Source organism: Anguilla rostrata, chromosome 3, assembly GCF_018555375.3.
Source record: "Anguilla rostrata isolate EN2019 chromosome 3, ASM1855537v3, whole genome shotgun sequence".
In the NCBI taxonomy this organism is placed as follows: domain Eukaryota; kingdom Metazoa; phylum Chordata; class Actinopteri; order Anguilliformes; family Anguillidae; genus Anguilla; species Anguilla rostrata.
Window position 1 is genome coordinate 4,341,349 of NC_057935.1, and position 16,333 is coordinate 4,357,681.

The 16,333-nt window shown below is 50.4% G+C and overlaps 1 protein-coding gene across 1 annotated transcript in view; it reads left to right on the top strand.

Moving 5' to 3' along the window:
* Positions 1-16,333, top strand: part of LOC135249890 (dachshund homolog 2-like) — a 98,211-nt gene that overhangs the window by 55,024 nt on the left and 26,854 nt on the right. Inside the window, exons 2-3 of the mRNA XM_064325565.1 lie at positions 525-640; positions 14,171-14,296. Of these exons, the coding sequence (XP_064181635.1) occupies positions 525-640; positions 14,171-14,296 (242 nt within the window). The remainder of the gene's footprint in view (positions 1-524; positions 641-14,170; positions 14,297-16,333) is intronic.

Sequence of the window (16,333 nt, forward strand, 5' to 3'; positions counted from 1 at the left end):
CACACACACGGACACACACACACACACACACACACACACACACACACACACACACACACACACACACACACACACACTCAAACAGAATAGTACTCATTACATTCGTTTCTGACTTAAATGCTCAGAGCAGCCGCAGTCATCCTCACTGCAGCGCAGGTGGTGGGATTGTTTAAACCAGTTCGTATCTGAAACGAAGTGATTTTCCTCAACTGATTGTTTTTGTGTCATAAACGTTCATTGCAACAGCGCTTTGCTGGCGTGTAGTTAAGGGCAGAAACATTTATCATGATAATACGCCGTCGGATTAATTGTAATATTATGCGCGTAATTGGCATTCATGGGTTGCGGTGGAAAGCTGATCGATTGTGATTGTGCTTACGGTGCTGTTGCCATGACAGTTGCATCGAAGGGAGGCCCTGAAGTGCACTCGATCTGCGGCCAGTGTTTGACGTTCTGACTCCCTCCCCCTCCCCTCCCCCCCTCCCCCTCCCCCTCCCCTCCCCCTCCCCCTCCACCCCCCTCAGCTCCAGGCCCGGCCGTCCGCCTAAGCGCTCCCTTGGGGTCGCCATGCAGGACAGCTCCAGGCTTCTGCCCCACGGCATCCACGGCCTGCTCTCCCCGGGCCTCCTCTCCCACACAGGTAAGCTCTCTCTCTGACCCTCATCTTTATCATCACCCGCATCATCATCTTCATCCTCACCCTCATCTCCATCTTCATCCTGACCCTCATCTTCATCCTCATTCTTCATCCTCATCATCATCCTCACCCTCATCTTCATCCTCACCCTCACCCTAACCCTCATCTTCATCCTAACCATCACCCTCATCTTCACCTTCATCCTCACCCTCAACCTCAGCCTCATCTTCATCCTCATCTTCATCCTCAGGCACCACGCTGGTGCGTCAGCTCGATCGCCCCGCTGAAAAGTACAAGGTCCCAGTGACAAGCCCGTACCCCAACCTAAACTGGCAGCTTCTCTTTCTCTACGCGTCGAAATTTAAAAGAATCCTTTTAATATCCCGGCCAGGTGATTTATCGCCCACTGTGTCCTTTTTATAGCAAAAATGCGGTTTGCGGCTAACCGTTCCGAAACGAACTTTCTGAAGTATGCGCGTGCGGTGGCGGAACTGGCTGCTACATGGCCGTTATCTCCAGGTGCTGCGCGGACGCTGGAGCTCTCCAGAAGAGGAGTCATCAGACATCTCTCTTTCCAGACCCTCCTGCTTTTCTGTCTTTCTCTCCCTCTCTCCTCCTCCCTCTTTCCCTCATTCCCTCTCTCTCTCCCTCCCTCCCACTCTCCCTCTCTCCCTTCTTCCTTCTCTCCCATCCTCCCTCCCTCTCTCTCCCCTCCTCCCTCCCCCTTCTCTCCCTCTCTCCGTCCATCCCTCCCTCTCTCCCCTCCTCCCGCTGCTCATATTGATCTGTCTGACCGCCCTTCATCTGCCACTTCTGCACCTTCTACAGAGGTTACTGTATCGGATTTCTGTCGCTTGCTCTCTACCTCTCACCAACACACACACACACACACGCACACATACACACTCACATAGAGGCACACAATGACGTGCATGCTCTCACATACCACACACACATACATGCACACACACACATACACACACACGCGCGCGCACTCACATGCACACACACACACTCACACAATCACACACACACACATACATACACACATATATGCACACACACACACACACACACACACACTTTTATCCACAGGACTCCGGGTTCAAAACCGTTTTGTCCCCCTAGTGGTCGATGACGGTATCAGACCCTCATTTTCTGTCTTAAACGCTCAGACTCGTCTTCCCGTTTGTGTGGTGCTGTGAGGAGGTCAAGCAGCGCTGCAGTCGCGATCTCACACCATCCCACTCACACCGGCCGAACAAACACACGCTCTCCTCCCCGCGCTACCTTTCCCACGTGGAGTAAGAGGGGAAATAACCATTAGCCAGAATTAATTAAGAAAACTGCTGGAACTGTGTAAAACTCAACTGAACTGTGCTGATGCTGTCTCGTCAGGATCGCCTGACATTCTCTCAAACGGTGGCACGATTGTCGTACAAATGAACATGGCGGACAACCAGAAAAAGGAAACTGCTTTTAGCTAAAAGACAAATGCTTACAGTAAACGGATGTGTGTGTGTTATTCTTCATATATTACCTACCAATTATCCCGGAGCGTCATTTTGCAGTCTAAATAGAGCTTTACACATAATCCATACTGTGAGTGGTGCATTAGCGTTCAGCGCTGATGTTACCCAGTGGTGTTTGTGAAGTGTAGGGAAATATAGGGAAATATCTGGCCTGGATCAAAACATTAGGCAGTGCCGGGTGCCTATTTAAAGTTTCATCTTTCTGTTTGGCCCGGTAACCTGATACGCCTTTCTTTTTCATTTTCTCTCCCCCCCCCTTCTCCTTTTCTTCTCCCCGTAGAGTATTGGACATTCGAGTCAGCTGTATTATATTAAGCCTTTTTTTTTTCCAGTACGGAACAAGCCAAATTAAATCTTATTCCAGGACTGGAAGCTTATTTCAGCCACTGTGTGGCAGAGGCTCAACTCTATTTAAATGACGCGCGCGTCTGTTTGCTCCGACAGTCCCGCTTAGCAACAAATCGCTTTTCATTTCTGTGGAACGGCATATTTCTGGAACTACTGTAATTTAAATTTTTATCTGGACACCAGAACATAAACCTTGAATGGCCACTGGTCAACCACTGTGACTACTACATTGGTTGCTTTATCGCCCCCCTGTGGAGAGATTTTGTAACTGCGGGATCCCCTTGGGTTGCGGACAGCTCCTTAAACTTTACCGATTGGCAGTTAAACCCGTCATTATAGTGGTGCAGTAGACTTCTGTGAGCCTTCTCACGTTCATGGAGTGTGTGTGTGTGTGTGTGTGTGTGTGTGTGTGTGTGTGTGTGTGTGTTGTGGTGGTGGGGTGTGTGTGTGTGTCGTGGTCGTTTGGTGTGTGCGTGTGTGTGTGTGTGTGTGTGTCGTGCGTGGTGGTGCGTGGTGCTGGTGTGTGTGTGTGTGTGTGTGTGTCATAAGGCTTATGCAGCTGAGCCTTATACGGAAGGAATGTGCAAAACATTCAACCGGAACATTGAGAAATACTGGAAAAACTAGTATGAAATATTGAAAAGTCCCTGGGAAATATTGAAATGAGGATTATTGGGAAAAACACTACAGTGGAATGTAATTATGAGGACTGGGAGGGATGTCGTCATGAAGAGTGACTTTCATCATCATGTCTAAGAATGTTGTCTTCGTGTGGAAACTGGTTCATCTTGTGTCCTGTGTCCATTTTGTCTTCATGGCAGATCGGCGTTCGAGGGACTGGCCGGCCGGCCCTGTCCTCGCTCGCAGGCGCGCGTTGTTTTCTGTACGTGTTTTAGTCGCGAGGGAGAGAGGTACGGGCGCGTCACTCCTCCGAATCCTCGTCCCCGGCGTTCCCTGGCGAGGCCGAGCCGGGACGCCGCCCGGGGAGGCGGTGTTAAAAACGAAAGGGACCTGCCGTCGGCTTCGCTTCCTGTCCCGCGTTCCCCCGACTGCTGCTGACGGAAACATCGCACGGTGCCATTCTCCCGGGGAGCGGAGGGGAGGGGCGTGGGGAGTGGGGGGGAGGCGGGGGTGTAAACTGACGGAATTAGACTTGAGCTTTGACTGCCTGGTCAGTGTGTGGAACGCGGTTCCCTCCTGTCCCCCGTCCCGTCTTGTCCCCGTCCCGTCTCCCTCGTCTTCTTCCTCCCGTCTGTGGAAGTCGTCGTCTGGAGGAGCCGTTCTATCTAGGTCACAGCGCGTGTTGCCTTGGAGGGAAGTAAGGAAAGCACGGAGCCCGTGAACTGAGCGCTGGGAACTGGGAACCGCGGGACTAGCTTCCTGCTAACGTGGGACATGGGGGTTCAGACTCCCGTGGGGACCTGGGACCGGAACACCCCTCGGGCGGGAGACCGGTCTGAGAGGAGTGCTGGCGGTGAGCGGAGGGCGTCGCTCGTGTGGGGCGACGGGTTTGAATCCCGGGCGGTGTGCAGCCCCTTCCTCAGCCGAGGCTCTTTCCTGGCGGTGTCAGCAGCTTCTGTTGCAAAAAAAAAAGAAGAGAAATTTGGCCGTAAAGTGGGTTACAGTCACCCTGGGCCCAGCCAGACGCCCCCCTCCCCCCCGCCCCCACGTGTGTCCGCGCACTGTCCCTGCTAACGGAGGTTCGGCTTGTCCTTGTCAGCTATGGCGGCACGGCCTCCCTGACGATGCAAGAGCGTGGGGTTTGAAAGCTACCCGGAGGTTTCATTGGCTGGGGGGGGGGGGGGTCATGTGACCTTCCCCTGTCAGCAGTGGTGATGCAGAGGGGCGGATGCATTAGAGTGATGGGGGTAATGAGAGGTGGTGCGGGTGGTGCCAACCCGAACGCGCCACTTACTGAAGCTGTAGCTGCTGCCAACAAAACCCCTCTCTTGTTTTCTCTCTCATTGTCTTTCTCTCTCTCTCTCTCTCTCGTATTCTGCCTTCTGGCCAGTTTCCTTTCCTCCTTTCCCTCCCTCTTCTCTTTCTCTTCTTCTTTCTTTTCCCTGCTCTGCCTGGCCCTCTTCCCTGTCTGTTTCACTCCGTCATTCTCAGTGTGTTTCTTCTTCTTCTTTTTCTTCTTCTTCTCTTTCTCCCCGTTGACTCTTCCTGGTGACTTTGATGAATGACACGTCCCATTGGGATGAGTGTTCCATCTGCTCAGTCCACCCCCCCGCTCCCCCCCACTCCACACATTCTCATCCTGACAAATCATTTTAACGGCTGTGTCTGTCTTGCTTCTTCATATGCCTTCTCCTCAAGTTCTGCCATCATTATTATTATTATTATTATTATTATTATTATTATTATTAGTTCTACTATTGCGGCTGAGGTTGTTTCATAGATTGGCTTGGCAGCGCAACTTACATAGCATACAATTTATGTATTATTCATTTGAAGTGTTTTGCATATCATCGATACATACAGCTGGATATTTACAGAACAGGTTCTGTTTAAGTACCTTGCTTGAGGCTGCAATGGCCCATCTGGGAATCAAACCCTCTTCTGCAGCTTCTGTACAACACTGCAACACTGGAGTCGCTTAATGCAATCTCACCGTTTTCCCTAAACCAAAGAGATGGAACTGACTATTTAAAAATAGATGTACATTTACTGATGGCCAACCAAACCTTTTTCTCATGGTTTTTTTTTTCTCTCTGAAAAGCTTCAGAAGAACTTAAAGTTGATGTCAAGCTTCAGTTAAGCACAGTATGCACAGAAACCATAATATGTTACTTTTCAAAAGCACGGTTAGCGTTTGAACGTCCCTCTGGGGGCTCCGAGGCTCAGCGCGTTCTATTCACTATCGCGATCCTCGCGTAGTTTTTGGGGCGTGTCCGCGCAACGGCACGTAGAAACGGTCTAACCCCCGCGCCTCTCACCCGCGCTTCCGCACGCATCGTTCGGCCGGAAGGGGTTAAGTCCCGGCGGGTTTAAAAAAAAAAAAAAACATTGCGGAATAAATAAAAACACAGAGGTCTGTCTGGTGACATATGGGATCGCGGGAGTCAGCCTGCATGCTAATGAGCCCGAAGCTTTGAAAGAGAGCTGCGCGGTGAGGAAGACTCTGCCGGGAATGTGGATGACGGCCAGGGAGGGGGGCGTGTCCAAGCTGCGACAGAAGCACGACAGAAGCGTTGTGTGCGCTCACCCGCCTCCTGTCAGTTTGCTTCTTCTTCCTGCAACGCACTTCACGCGCTGCGTATTGGCTGTTATTACCGTACAGTAGATAAGAGTTCGATAAGAGGGATGCTGGGCGGCTGTGAAAATCTGGTTCAGGCTTTAGTGCAACTTTTTTTTTTTTTTTTTGGAATGTCCACTGGCCCCTTAACTAATAAATATACAAATATTCATGTTTCTTTCAGACCTTTGTAGATGTGAGTGGTGAAAACTACAAATGACACTAATAAATTAATTGATTATTAAATATTAACTTTCAAAGGATTGGACTAGACATCACTTATAAGCGGAGTGTTAATTTTGCCTTCCCTTTGATCAGTGAGAGTTTGTTGATTTTTTTGCTTGACGTTCCTCTTTCAGTACTCAGCGAAGAGTCAATATGAATTTGTTAATTAAATGGAGGATTAGTGTTTGGTTAGATGAACAATTCATGCTCGGCTCATTGTCCTACCAGAGGGCAAACCTTGTCTGTAATATTTTTAATTCATAATGGGTTTTTTTTAATGTAGATGGCCTATGTAGGTTAATTGTACACACACGGACTGGACATTAAGGAGTATTTGGTGTAATGGAACAGCCATAGCTGTCCAGTAGGCCTAGTGAGTCATTTTTTTCCAGAGATGGTTGCCCTTTGTAGCTGATAGTGTCATATTTCAAAAATAATTTTCAGTAATATTGTAATTTAGACTTAGAGGGTAAAGATGAGGTATCTCTACAGGCATTTTATATTCCCATTTGAGACAGACACGGAGGAAGGATAGGAAGGTTTTATCGCATGAAGTCAGACAGCGGAGGACACAGAACGTGTTTTGTGCACAGTGGAGTACGTGTCTGTCACAAAGACCCCCCGCGGAGTTGTTGGCATATTTTGGGGCCACGCCCACGATCGCCACAGGTCTTCTCGTCACATCCCGGTACGGGGAACAAGCCCGTCCCCCCCCCCCCCCCGCCCGCCCCCCGCCCCCCGCCCCTCCGTCCGCTGAGCAGGGGGATGGATGCGCAGCTTTGTCCAACCAGACTGGCTTGCAAATTTTAATACACACAAAATGGAGGGCGGGGGTGGGTGTGATGGAGGGGGGGTGGGGGGGGGGGGGTAGGCCTTTCAGATTCCACCAGTCTCTATTATCAGCTCTGACAGGTCTGCATGCAGATGAAGCCGTTACTGCTTACTCTGCTACTTATTCATGCATAACTGCCGCGGACATCGTTCCCTCTTAAAAATATGTCAATATCTATTCAACGAAGTCGAGCTAATTCTTACAAGCCCCGTCCGCCCACACGAGAGAGAGAGAGAGAGGGAGAGAGGGAGACAGAGAGAGAGAGAGAGAGTAAAGGAGAGAGAGAGAGAGAGGGAGGGGGAGAGAGAGTAAAGGAGAGAGAGAAGGGAGGGAGAGAGAGAGTAAAGGAGAGAGGGGGAGAGAGAGAGAGGGAGGGGGAGAGAGAGTAAAGGAGAAAGGGAGAGAGAGAGAAAGAGGGAGGGGGAGAGAGAGTAAAGGAGAGTGAGAGAGAGAGAGTTGCCCTCATCTGCACATTTTCCACATCAAAGTTTTGCGATCTAGCTTTGCTAATCTGGCCTTAAAATGAAAAAGGTGACCTTTGTCTAAATGAATTAAAGCAGCAGGGGGGCGCAGGGTGTCCGCTCGAGGGGCGTGGGTTTGGGCAAAAGGCCGTCCCTAAGACCGCGGCGAACAGATATGAATCTGTTAAATAATACAGTAATAAAGATTCTGTACATACAAAGTCTCTCTTATACCCACACTCACGCATGTGCAGTGGATGCGCGCACACATGCACACACACACACACACACACACACACACACACACACACACACTCACACGCACACACACACACACACATCACACACACACACCACACACACACACAACAACACACGCACACACACACACACCACACACACACACACACACACAACAACACAACACACACACACCACACACACACCACACACACACACACACACACACACCACTACGCACACCACACACCACACCACACACGCACACACACACACGCACGCACGCACACACACACACACACACACCCACCCACACACACGCACACACACACACACGCACACTCGCACACACACACACACACACACACCACACATGCACACACGCACACACACACAGACACACACACACACACTCAGCTCCCATGCCTACAGCCCTGGCGTGCGGTCGGTCGGTGTGGAACACTGCCTGCTCCAGCCTCTCGGCGTTGGGCCACTGCAGCCGAAGGAAAGCTGCTTCAGACTGAGGACCTTTTAGAGCTCCTATTTAACCCGCTGGCGTAAACTCGATAGCGGCGATATAATCACTGCTGCTCGCTGTTCGTCCTGCAGGGGCCCGGGGCTGCAGCTTCAGTTCACAGGGAGGAAGAAAAAAACCAAAAACACGGTGTCTCCGTTAATGAAGAAATAACTGCAGAAAGAGAGGCGGGGGGGGGGGGTGAAGAGGTGACGAGTGGCTGCTCATAAGTTCAGGGACACGTGTGACTAACCCTCCCTCAACCCCCCCCACCCCCACCCCCACCCTAACGCCCACATCCCACCTCACCAGAACACTCTGAGCACTCTGGCCCATTAATTTCTGCTGAGCTGTGGTGCAGTCAGACACTGTAAGGCTAAAAAAAAAAACCTGACAGTGATCGCCATGAAACATTCACCGGCTTAAAGAAGACATCCTGACAAAACCTGTGCTCCTGTCGAGAGAAACGTGTGCTACATAAGGAGCCGCGCGTGATGTAGTACACGGGAATTTGACCCACGCTCTGTTCTGCACTTGGAACGGTGCTTCTCTCTAGGGTCTGGGACACACTTGTTCCTGGTTATGGTTATACGCTGTGTTGTACGTCGCTCTGGATAAGAGCGTCTGCCAAATGCCTGTAATGTAATGTAGTGTTTTGAAGTATATATTGTCCTTGCGCATGATACATATGGAATTATTTAGCAAATATAATAATTATTCAGATGAACAAAAATACAAAAAAAAGTTTTGTTCACAGCTTCAACTTCAACCACATTTCCCATAATGCACTTTGCTCATTCAGGACTGCAGACAAAAAGCCTGCATTGCAACTGAGCTTTTGCAGAACTGGTTACTGGAAAGGAAAAAGTTAAATATCTCCTTGCTGGTATGAAGGGTGGTGATGACGGGTGGTGTGTGTGTGTGTGTGTGTGTGTGTGTGTATACACATGTATATTACATCCAGAATAATAGCACTAAATAATTGTTGTTTTTGTTTTTACACATTAAATATGTTTATCAGCTGGGATCTGGGGTCCAGCTGCTCTGGTTCTGGTTCTCGTTGGGATTTGAGCCAACGATTCTGTCCCAGCCCTGCCGCCACGAGTCCCTCTGCGAGCTTCGAGTCACACCCCGACTCCCCCACCCCCCACCTCCTCCCCTCCACCCTCCCAAAAAAAAAAAGAAAAAGAAAAAGAATCAGTATCAACACTGCATGTTTTAATCACCTTTTCCCAATTAAAATCACATCATTGGCAGATCATAAAACCACTTCCAGTAATACACAGACGCGGGGGGGGGGCGGGGCAGTTAATTATAACAGTTGAGTTGAGTTAATGAACAGTGCATTTTCAGTCTGATAGAGGTAATCTCCTCTGATTGCCGTGAAATTTTACCTGGGTGTAATATTAAACCGCAGGCCCCCCCTCCCCCCCGCGGGGCTGCTGATTACCGGCGGTGACCTTTGACCTCTGCGCGGGTTCTGTCAGCGCTCCGCGGCGGCGCACGCCGTTACGCACGCGCGGGTAAACCGAGCGCGGGAGGGCGAGCGAGCGAGGACACCGCGGTTTTCACCACTCACCTATGACCTTCGACCTTCGACCCCTTATCTGTGCGTGCGGTCTCAGAATCGCGCTCAGTCGTGAGCTCAGGGATGGTGCAAAATGCAAATGGGAGTGAAATGATGTCTGTCAACTGGCTCCGCCTCTCTCTCCCTCCGCCCTCCTCTTCCTCCCTCCCTTTTTGTCCTCTCTCCCTTTCTACCCCTGACACGGCCGGTGAGGCGAGTCATTCACGCGCCTCTAGGGGGCGCTAGCATCCGCTCGGCAATTAGGGAGAGAGATGTGTCGTGTCTCACGTCAGCAGCCCAGAGGTGGGGGCTCCTGGTGTTAAAAGCTGCTCGGCAATCAATGGCTCTTTCCGCGCGTCCTCTCCCCGCGTCTCGGGGTCTCCATCGATCCCCCCGCTAATTGCCCCGGCTGAAAGCGAAAGTGGCGAGGTGTCCACGCCTGAGTGCTGCAGGTTCCCGTGAACCAGAAGCGAGCGCTGGCCAGGGGGAAATGAGCTGATGCGGTTCGAATAAACACGCAAGCCTTTCTCACGGAAACGGGACAGGAAAAAAAGAGTGTTTTCAGTGTTTAAAATAAAATAATGGGGGGAAAAGAAAAAGTGATCTGTGGTAGATTATTTAAGGTGGGAACCTCAAGAAGAGAATCAAGAGAGAGAGAGAGATTGGAAATGTGCGATTAGAGTGCTCTTAGCTGAACATTCTAACGCTGATGTCACAATCACCGCTGATGGCCTGATTGGAAGCAGCGGAGTTCTAGAACACTGACTCGGAATTTAGAAGAAAAAAAGGCCATTCCAGAACCCCTGCTCTGGAAAGGGTGAGAGGGGTGAGAGGTGAGAGGGTGAGAGGGTGGAGGTGAGAGGGTGAGAGGGGTGAGAGGTGAGGGGTGAGAGGGTTGGGAGGGTGAGAGGGTGAGAGGGTGGAGGGAGAGGGTTGGAGGGTGAGAGGGTGAGAGGGTGAGAGGGTTGGGAGGGTGAGAGGGTGAGAGGGTTGGAGGGTGAGATGGTGAGAGGGTGAGAGGGTGAGGGAGGGTGAGAGGGTGAGAGGGTGAGAGGGTGAGAGGGTTGAGAGGGTGAGAGGGTTAGGTGAGAGGGTGAGAGGGTGAGAGGGTGAGAGGGGTGAGAGGGTGAGAGGGTGAGAGGGGTGAGAGGGGTGAGAGGGGTGAGAGGGTGAGAGGGGTGAGAGGGTGAGAGGGTGAGAGGGAGAGGGTTGGGAGGGGTGAGAGGGTTGGGGGGTGAGAGGGAGAGGGTGAGAGGGTGAGAGGAGTGAGAGGGGTGAGAGGGTTGGGAGGGGTGAGAGGGGCGAGAGGGGTGAGAGGATGAGAGGGGTGAGAGGGGTGAGAGGGGTGAGAGGGTGAGAGGGTGCATGCAGCTCTGCAAACGCTGCCCTCAGCAGCGGCGCTCCCTGTGTGCCCCATTTCTCAGTTTCGCGGGTATTGGGTTACGCCTCGCGGCGGTAAAGGCATTGTCAGAGCCTCACCTCATCCTCTCTCTGCCTTTCAGAGATGGAAAGGAAGGTAAATATTCACTTTCTCTCCCCCACCCTGCTCTCTCTCTCTCTCTCTCTCTCTCTCTCTTTTTCTTCGGGGTTTGCTTGGCAGTGCGGAATAGGAGAGCAGGCCTTATTGGGTTTAGGAATGAAAAGGAGAAGTCTGTGTGGGCTGCTCGGTTTCCCCCGCAGTGACTCTGGCTCTCCTCTGGGGGGGACCTGAGAATCGCTCAGGTGACCCCTTAAATTTACTGAATAACCTGATCCCCGAGGTGGGAAGGGGGGGTGCACAGGTAACTTTTTTTCCCTCTACCCATAATCATCTCTTTTTCTTTTTTTGCTGAATTTCTTTCTTTTGACTTCTGAGAGTGTAAAATTGAATCGGAGCTTGTTGGTGAACATAGTGTGCATAACTAGAGGTTGAGTGTGATTGAGCAGCGGACAGGTGGGTGGGGGGGGGGGTCTGGGGGGGCGGCGGGGGTGGGGGGAGGAAGAGGAGGCCGCTGAGAGCGCAGGCTGGGTCAAGGCAATAGGAGACGGAGAAAGAGAGGAAATGGCCACTTCACTCAGGACATGCTCGGCTGCGCGGTGCTGCCTGTTTCTGAGAGGAGAGAGGGAGCGTTAAGTCAGAAGCCTGTCCCTCAGAAGTTGGCGGGAGGGGGGTGGGGGGGGGGAGGGAAGGAGAAGGGCATTCTCCACATCTGAAGAAGAAAGGCAAACAGTAAGTGATCTGTTTGTCCGGTCTCGTTAAAAAGGCTTCTCTTTCATGTGGCTGGCTCTCATTTCAATGGGTCACCACCTCAGTCAAAGAGCAATTACTCTTGTTTTTTTCCTTTATCTTTGCCCCCCTCATGAAAAGAGCACCTTCAGTTCAAGAAACTAGACACACACGCACGCACACACATACACACACACACACACACATACACCCAACCACACTCACGCATAAGCACACTTTTGCTGTTCTCATTTTTTTATGTCATTCTTTTATTCTTTTTTTCTCTTTCTCTGTGGTTCTGTCTTTTCTTAGCTCCCCACCCCTTTCTGTACCTCTTTGTGTTTTTATGTCTCTCTCTCTCTCTCTCTCTCTCTCACTCTCATCTCTCCGGCACCTTGAACCAGTAATTTTCCAGTCTGGTAGCTGAGGAACCAGGAGATCTCTCATTCACCCTCCTCCTCCTCCTCCTCCTCCTTCCTTTTCTCTCCCTCCTCCACCTCCTTCTCTCCCCCTCTCTCCCTCTCCATCTCCCCTCCAGTCAGTTGTCTGAGACGGTGACCGATGCAGTCGCCCTGATCGAGAGACATCATTGGCTCAACACCGCACACAGACTAACCCTAACCCTAACCCTAACCCTAATCCTAATCCTAACCCTAACCCTAATCCTAACCCTAATCCTAATCCTAACCCTAATCATAATCCTAACCCTAATCCTAATCCTAATCCTAACCCTAACCCTAATCCTAATCCTAATCCTAACCCTAGCCCTAACCCTAACCCTAACCCTAACCCTAACACTAACCCTAACCCTAATCCTAACTCTAATGCTAACCCTAATCCTAACCCTAACACACTGATCTTCATCCCTGTCACTCCCAGAACACAGGCACCACACGGCAAAATCACCAGTGTTCAATTCAACTCTTAACAGTGTTATTTAGCGTCAACTCTGAACAGATAACACCGGGTCCCGCTCTGGAACTCTGGTAGAGTTTTTACCACGGGTCTCTGTTCCCTCAAGAGGGTCTCGTAGCCCTAGACTGCAGCCGCGGGTCGCTGTTCGGGACGGTCCGTCCGTCCGTCCGTCCGTCTGGCGTTTACTCAGAGGCTCGTCCCCCCGGTAGCGGCCCTGCAGCCGTGGCCTTCTCAGCCCGCCGGGATTAAACGATGGAAACGAACTCGTAATAAAACGCGTTAATCACTGGCGGCGTTCTGTACGAACGCGGCGATCACGGAGACATCGTGTCCCCTTCCTCTGAGCACCCGCGATGCCCTGGAAACCAAGCCGCTCTTTTCTTTCTTCCACCCCTTCTTTTTTTCCCCCCGCTCTCCTTTCCTCTTTCCCCCCCTCTCTCTCTTTCTCTGTCTCTCTATCCATGAGAAGATGTACTGTACACTCCCTTCTTTTAGCTGATCAAGGTACAGATCAATTGGGAACAAACATTAAGAGGGAAGATTGCACACTCTCTCTGCTCCTTAAATTAAGTTATTCATTCCGTCTCTATCCGGCACTTTTATTATTTTCTAATTATCAGCGTTTACACGTGCTGCTACCTCGCTGTGTTTGGGGATTTGTGTCTCTGTTCTACTGTTTGACTCCAGATATGTAGCATTGCATTTTCATTTACATTATAGGCACTTAGCCGACTCCTCTGCAGCTTAAATTTCTATACAAATGTAACAGCGTGATTTTCTGCATTGTATTCATTTACACAGCTGGCTATTTACTGAAGGGGATTAGGATAAGAGACTTACCTGTGACTCACCTGTGTGATGTACCGTACTTACCTGTGACTCACCTGTTTGATGTACAGTACTCACCTGTGACTCACCTGTTTGATGTACAGTACTCACCTGTGACTCACCTGTGTGAAGTACAGTACTCACCTGTGTCATGTATTGTACTTACCTGTGACTCACCTGTGTGCTGTACAGTACTCACCTGTGACTCACCTGTGTGCTGTACAGTACTCACCTGTGACTCACCTGTGTGCTGTACAGTACTCACCTGTGACTCACCTGTGTGCTGTGCAGTACTCACCTGTGACTCGCCTGTGTGCTGTGCAGTACTCACCTGTGACTCACCTGTGTGCTGTGCAGTACTCACCTGTGACTCACCTGTGTGCTGTACAGTACTCACCTGTGACTCGCCTGTGTGCTGTGCAGTACTCACCTGTGACTCGCCTGTGTGCTGTACAGTACTCACCTGTGACTCACCCGTGCGCTGTGCAGTACTCACCTGTGACTCACCTGCGCGCTGTCCAGTACTCACCTGTGACTCACCTGTGTGCTGTCCAGTACTCACCTGTGACTCACCTGTGTGCTGTACAGTACTCACCTGTGACTCACCCGCGCGCTGTTACCCTGCAGGTCTCACGGCGATGGCGGAGGCGATGAAGCTGCAGAAGAGGAAGCTGATGGCCATGAGCAGCCTGCAGGGGGGCGGCTGCCAGAACGGCACCGAGTCGGAGAACGAGGAGCTGAACTCGAACGCGGGTACGACCCCCGTCTCCCACAGAGCTCGGGTCGGTCCGCTGCGGCTTGATCGGTGGGCGTCGCGGGATCGAACAGTCGAGCCAAAGGGGGCGTTGGCGCTCGGACGGGCCGAACCACATAGTGAGCACAGCGGACATTTTACTGTGTTTGATACACGAAGGCCGTTCCCTCTCTGTTTTGGTCCGGTTTGGGCCGGTCGGGTCGGGGGGGTGTGAACAGTCAGCCGTAAAAGCTGCAGCTACCAAAACTCGGACCTGTGGTGTCTGAAAGAGGATGGGTGGGGGGGTTGCATGATACCACATCCCGAACCTTGATGGTTAGGAAAACTTGCCTTGACCGCCCCACCCGCCCGCCCAGGCCACCAACTTGCCCCACCCTGACCCACCCTGCATGGCATGAGCTAAAAGAAACTGTGAAATAGAGAAAAGCAGAACAAAAAATGCGATTTTGCTAAATTGTAAGCGACAGTCAGCCATTGTATTCAAAGTAATTTTGCTAGCGAACTTGTGTAGTAAGACTCACACCTCCATTAGCGTGACATTACTACTTTATAAAGCATTTATAAAACACATTACTGCTTTATAAAGCATTAATAAATCACATTACTGCTTTATAAAGCATTAATAAACGGCGGTTTACTGCGGAGGTGAGGAGGGGCCACAACACGTGTCATTTAAAAATGAGAAATCACAGCGTGTCGGGCTGACAGTTAGCGTTAAACTCGCCGTTTGTTGAGTGATTTACTGCGCGTTAAAGCCAGCCCCGTAAAAGTGTTATGTTTTATGAAGGCCCTTATTAATTTATGCTGAGCGTACCGCGTACCCCGTGTCACGGTTCTGCGCGAGATGGCTTTCCTTCACCCCCTGGAGTCATTACTGCCTCTATTGTGCTGGTACCTAAAACATACAGCGTGTGTTACACAAAATATGAGGAAAAATGTTTTTTTCGGCATCCTTAAACGCTTGCACGTGCCTGTTTGCACACACGGTCCGTTTAACATGGTTTAAATTATCGGAGTTCATTTTACTCTGCGCCTCTACGCTGAATAACGTTGTGCGTAGAAACGGAAATTCTCTGACGTGTCCGTTGTCCATTCGAACACTGGTGAACAGAAAAAAGAGAGAGCGGGTTTTGAGAGAGAGAGAGAAACAAAGAGAGAGAGATAGAAAGAGAGTGTTATATATTACATTTATCATTACTATTTTAATATTATTATTATTATACATATTATTTATATGTATGCTTTGGCAATAATTAGTAGTTGTATTTCATGCCAATAAAGCAACTTGAATTGAATTGAGAGAGAGAGAGAGAGAGAGCATGAGAGAGAGAGAGATTGGTATTAGCTGGCTGGGATTCACACATTATTACTGACACTAATGCACTGCCTCTGGCTATTTGCTGAGCCCCGGAGCTGGACGAGGGTACTGTAACGATGCTAATGATAGCCATTCTGAGAACGATAATGAGGAAGATTATAACGAGAGCGCCGGCGTTGTAATGGTTTGCTTTTCGGGTGATTATCGAGCGGACGAAACACGGAATTAGCGCGTGATCTAAGCGCGCAGTGGGTCCTTTCGAATAGAGGTAAAGAAATGACGTCACTCCTATTTTAGTCATAACAGGATGGCAAATAGTGTCTGATTTCCTGAATGAGTTTTTATTAGCGCAGGCAGCTAATTTACGCGCTTTTCATGATTGTAAAGGAGACCCTTATTCTTGTGTTTCCTGTGACTGTGTAACCTTCCACATCAGACTGGTTTTACATTACAGACCCAGATAATGTTGTGAGTACAGACGACGAAACATCAGCCAAAATCCACACCGTCCCTCAAAGAATAACTTTTCCTGTTTATTTTTTTCTTTCTTTTGGGGAGGGGTGGGGCTCTCTTTTCCCCGCATCTCTCTCATCCTCCTCTCCTTGCTTTCTCTTTTAATCTTTCTCCAGCCCAGTCATTGATTTTCAGACAACAGCTGTAAAAACCCCAGCTGCACTTACAACTCTCTCTCTCTCTCTCTCACTGTCTCCCTCTTTCG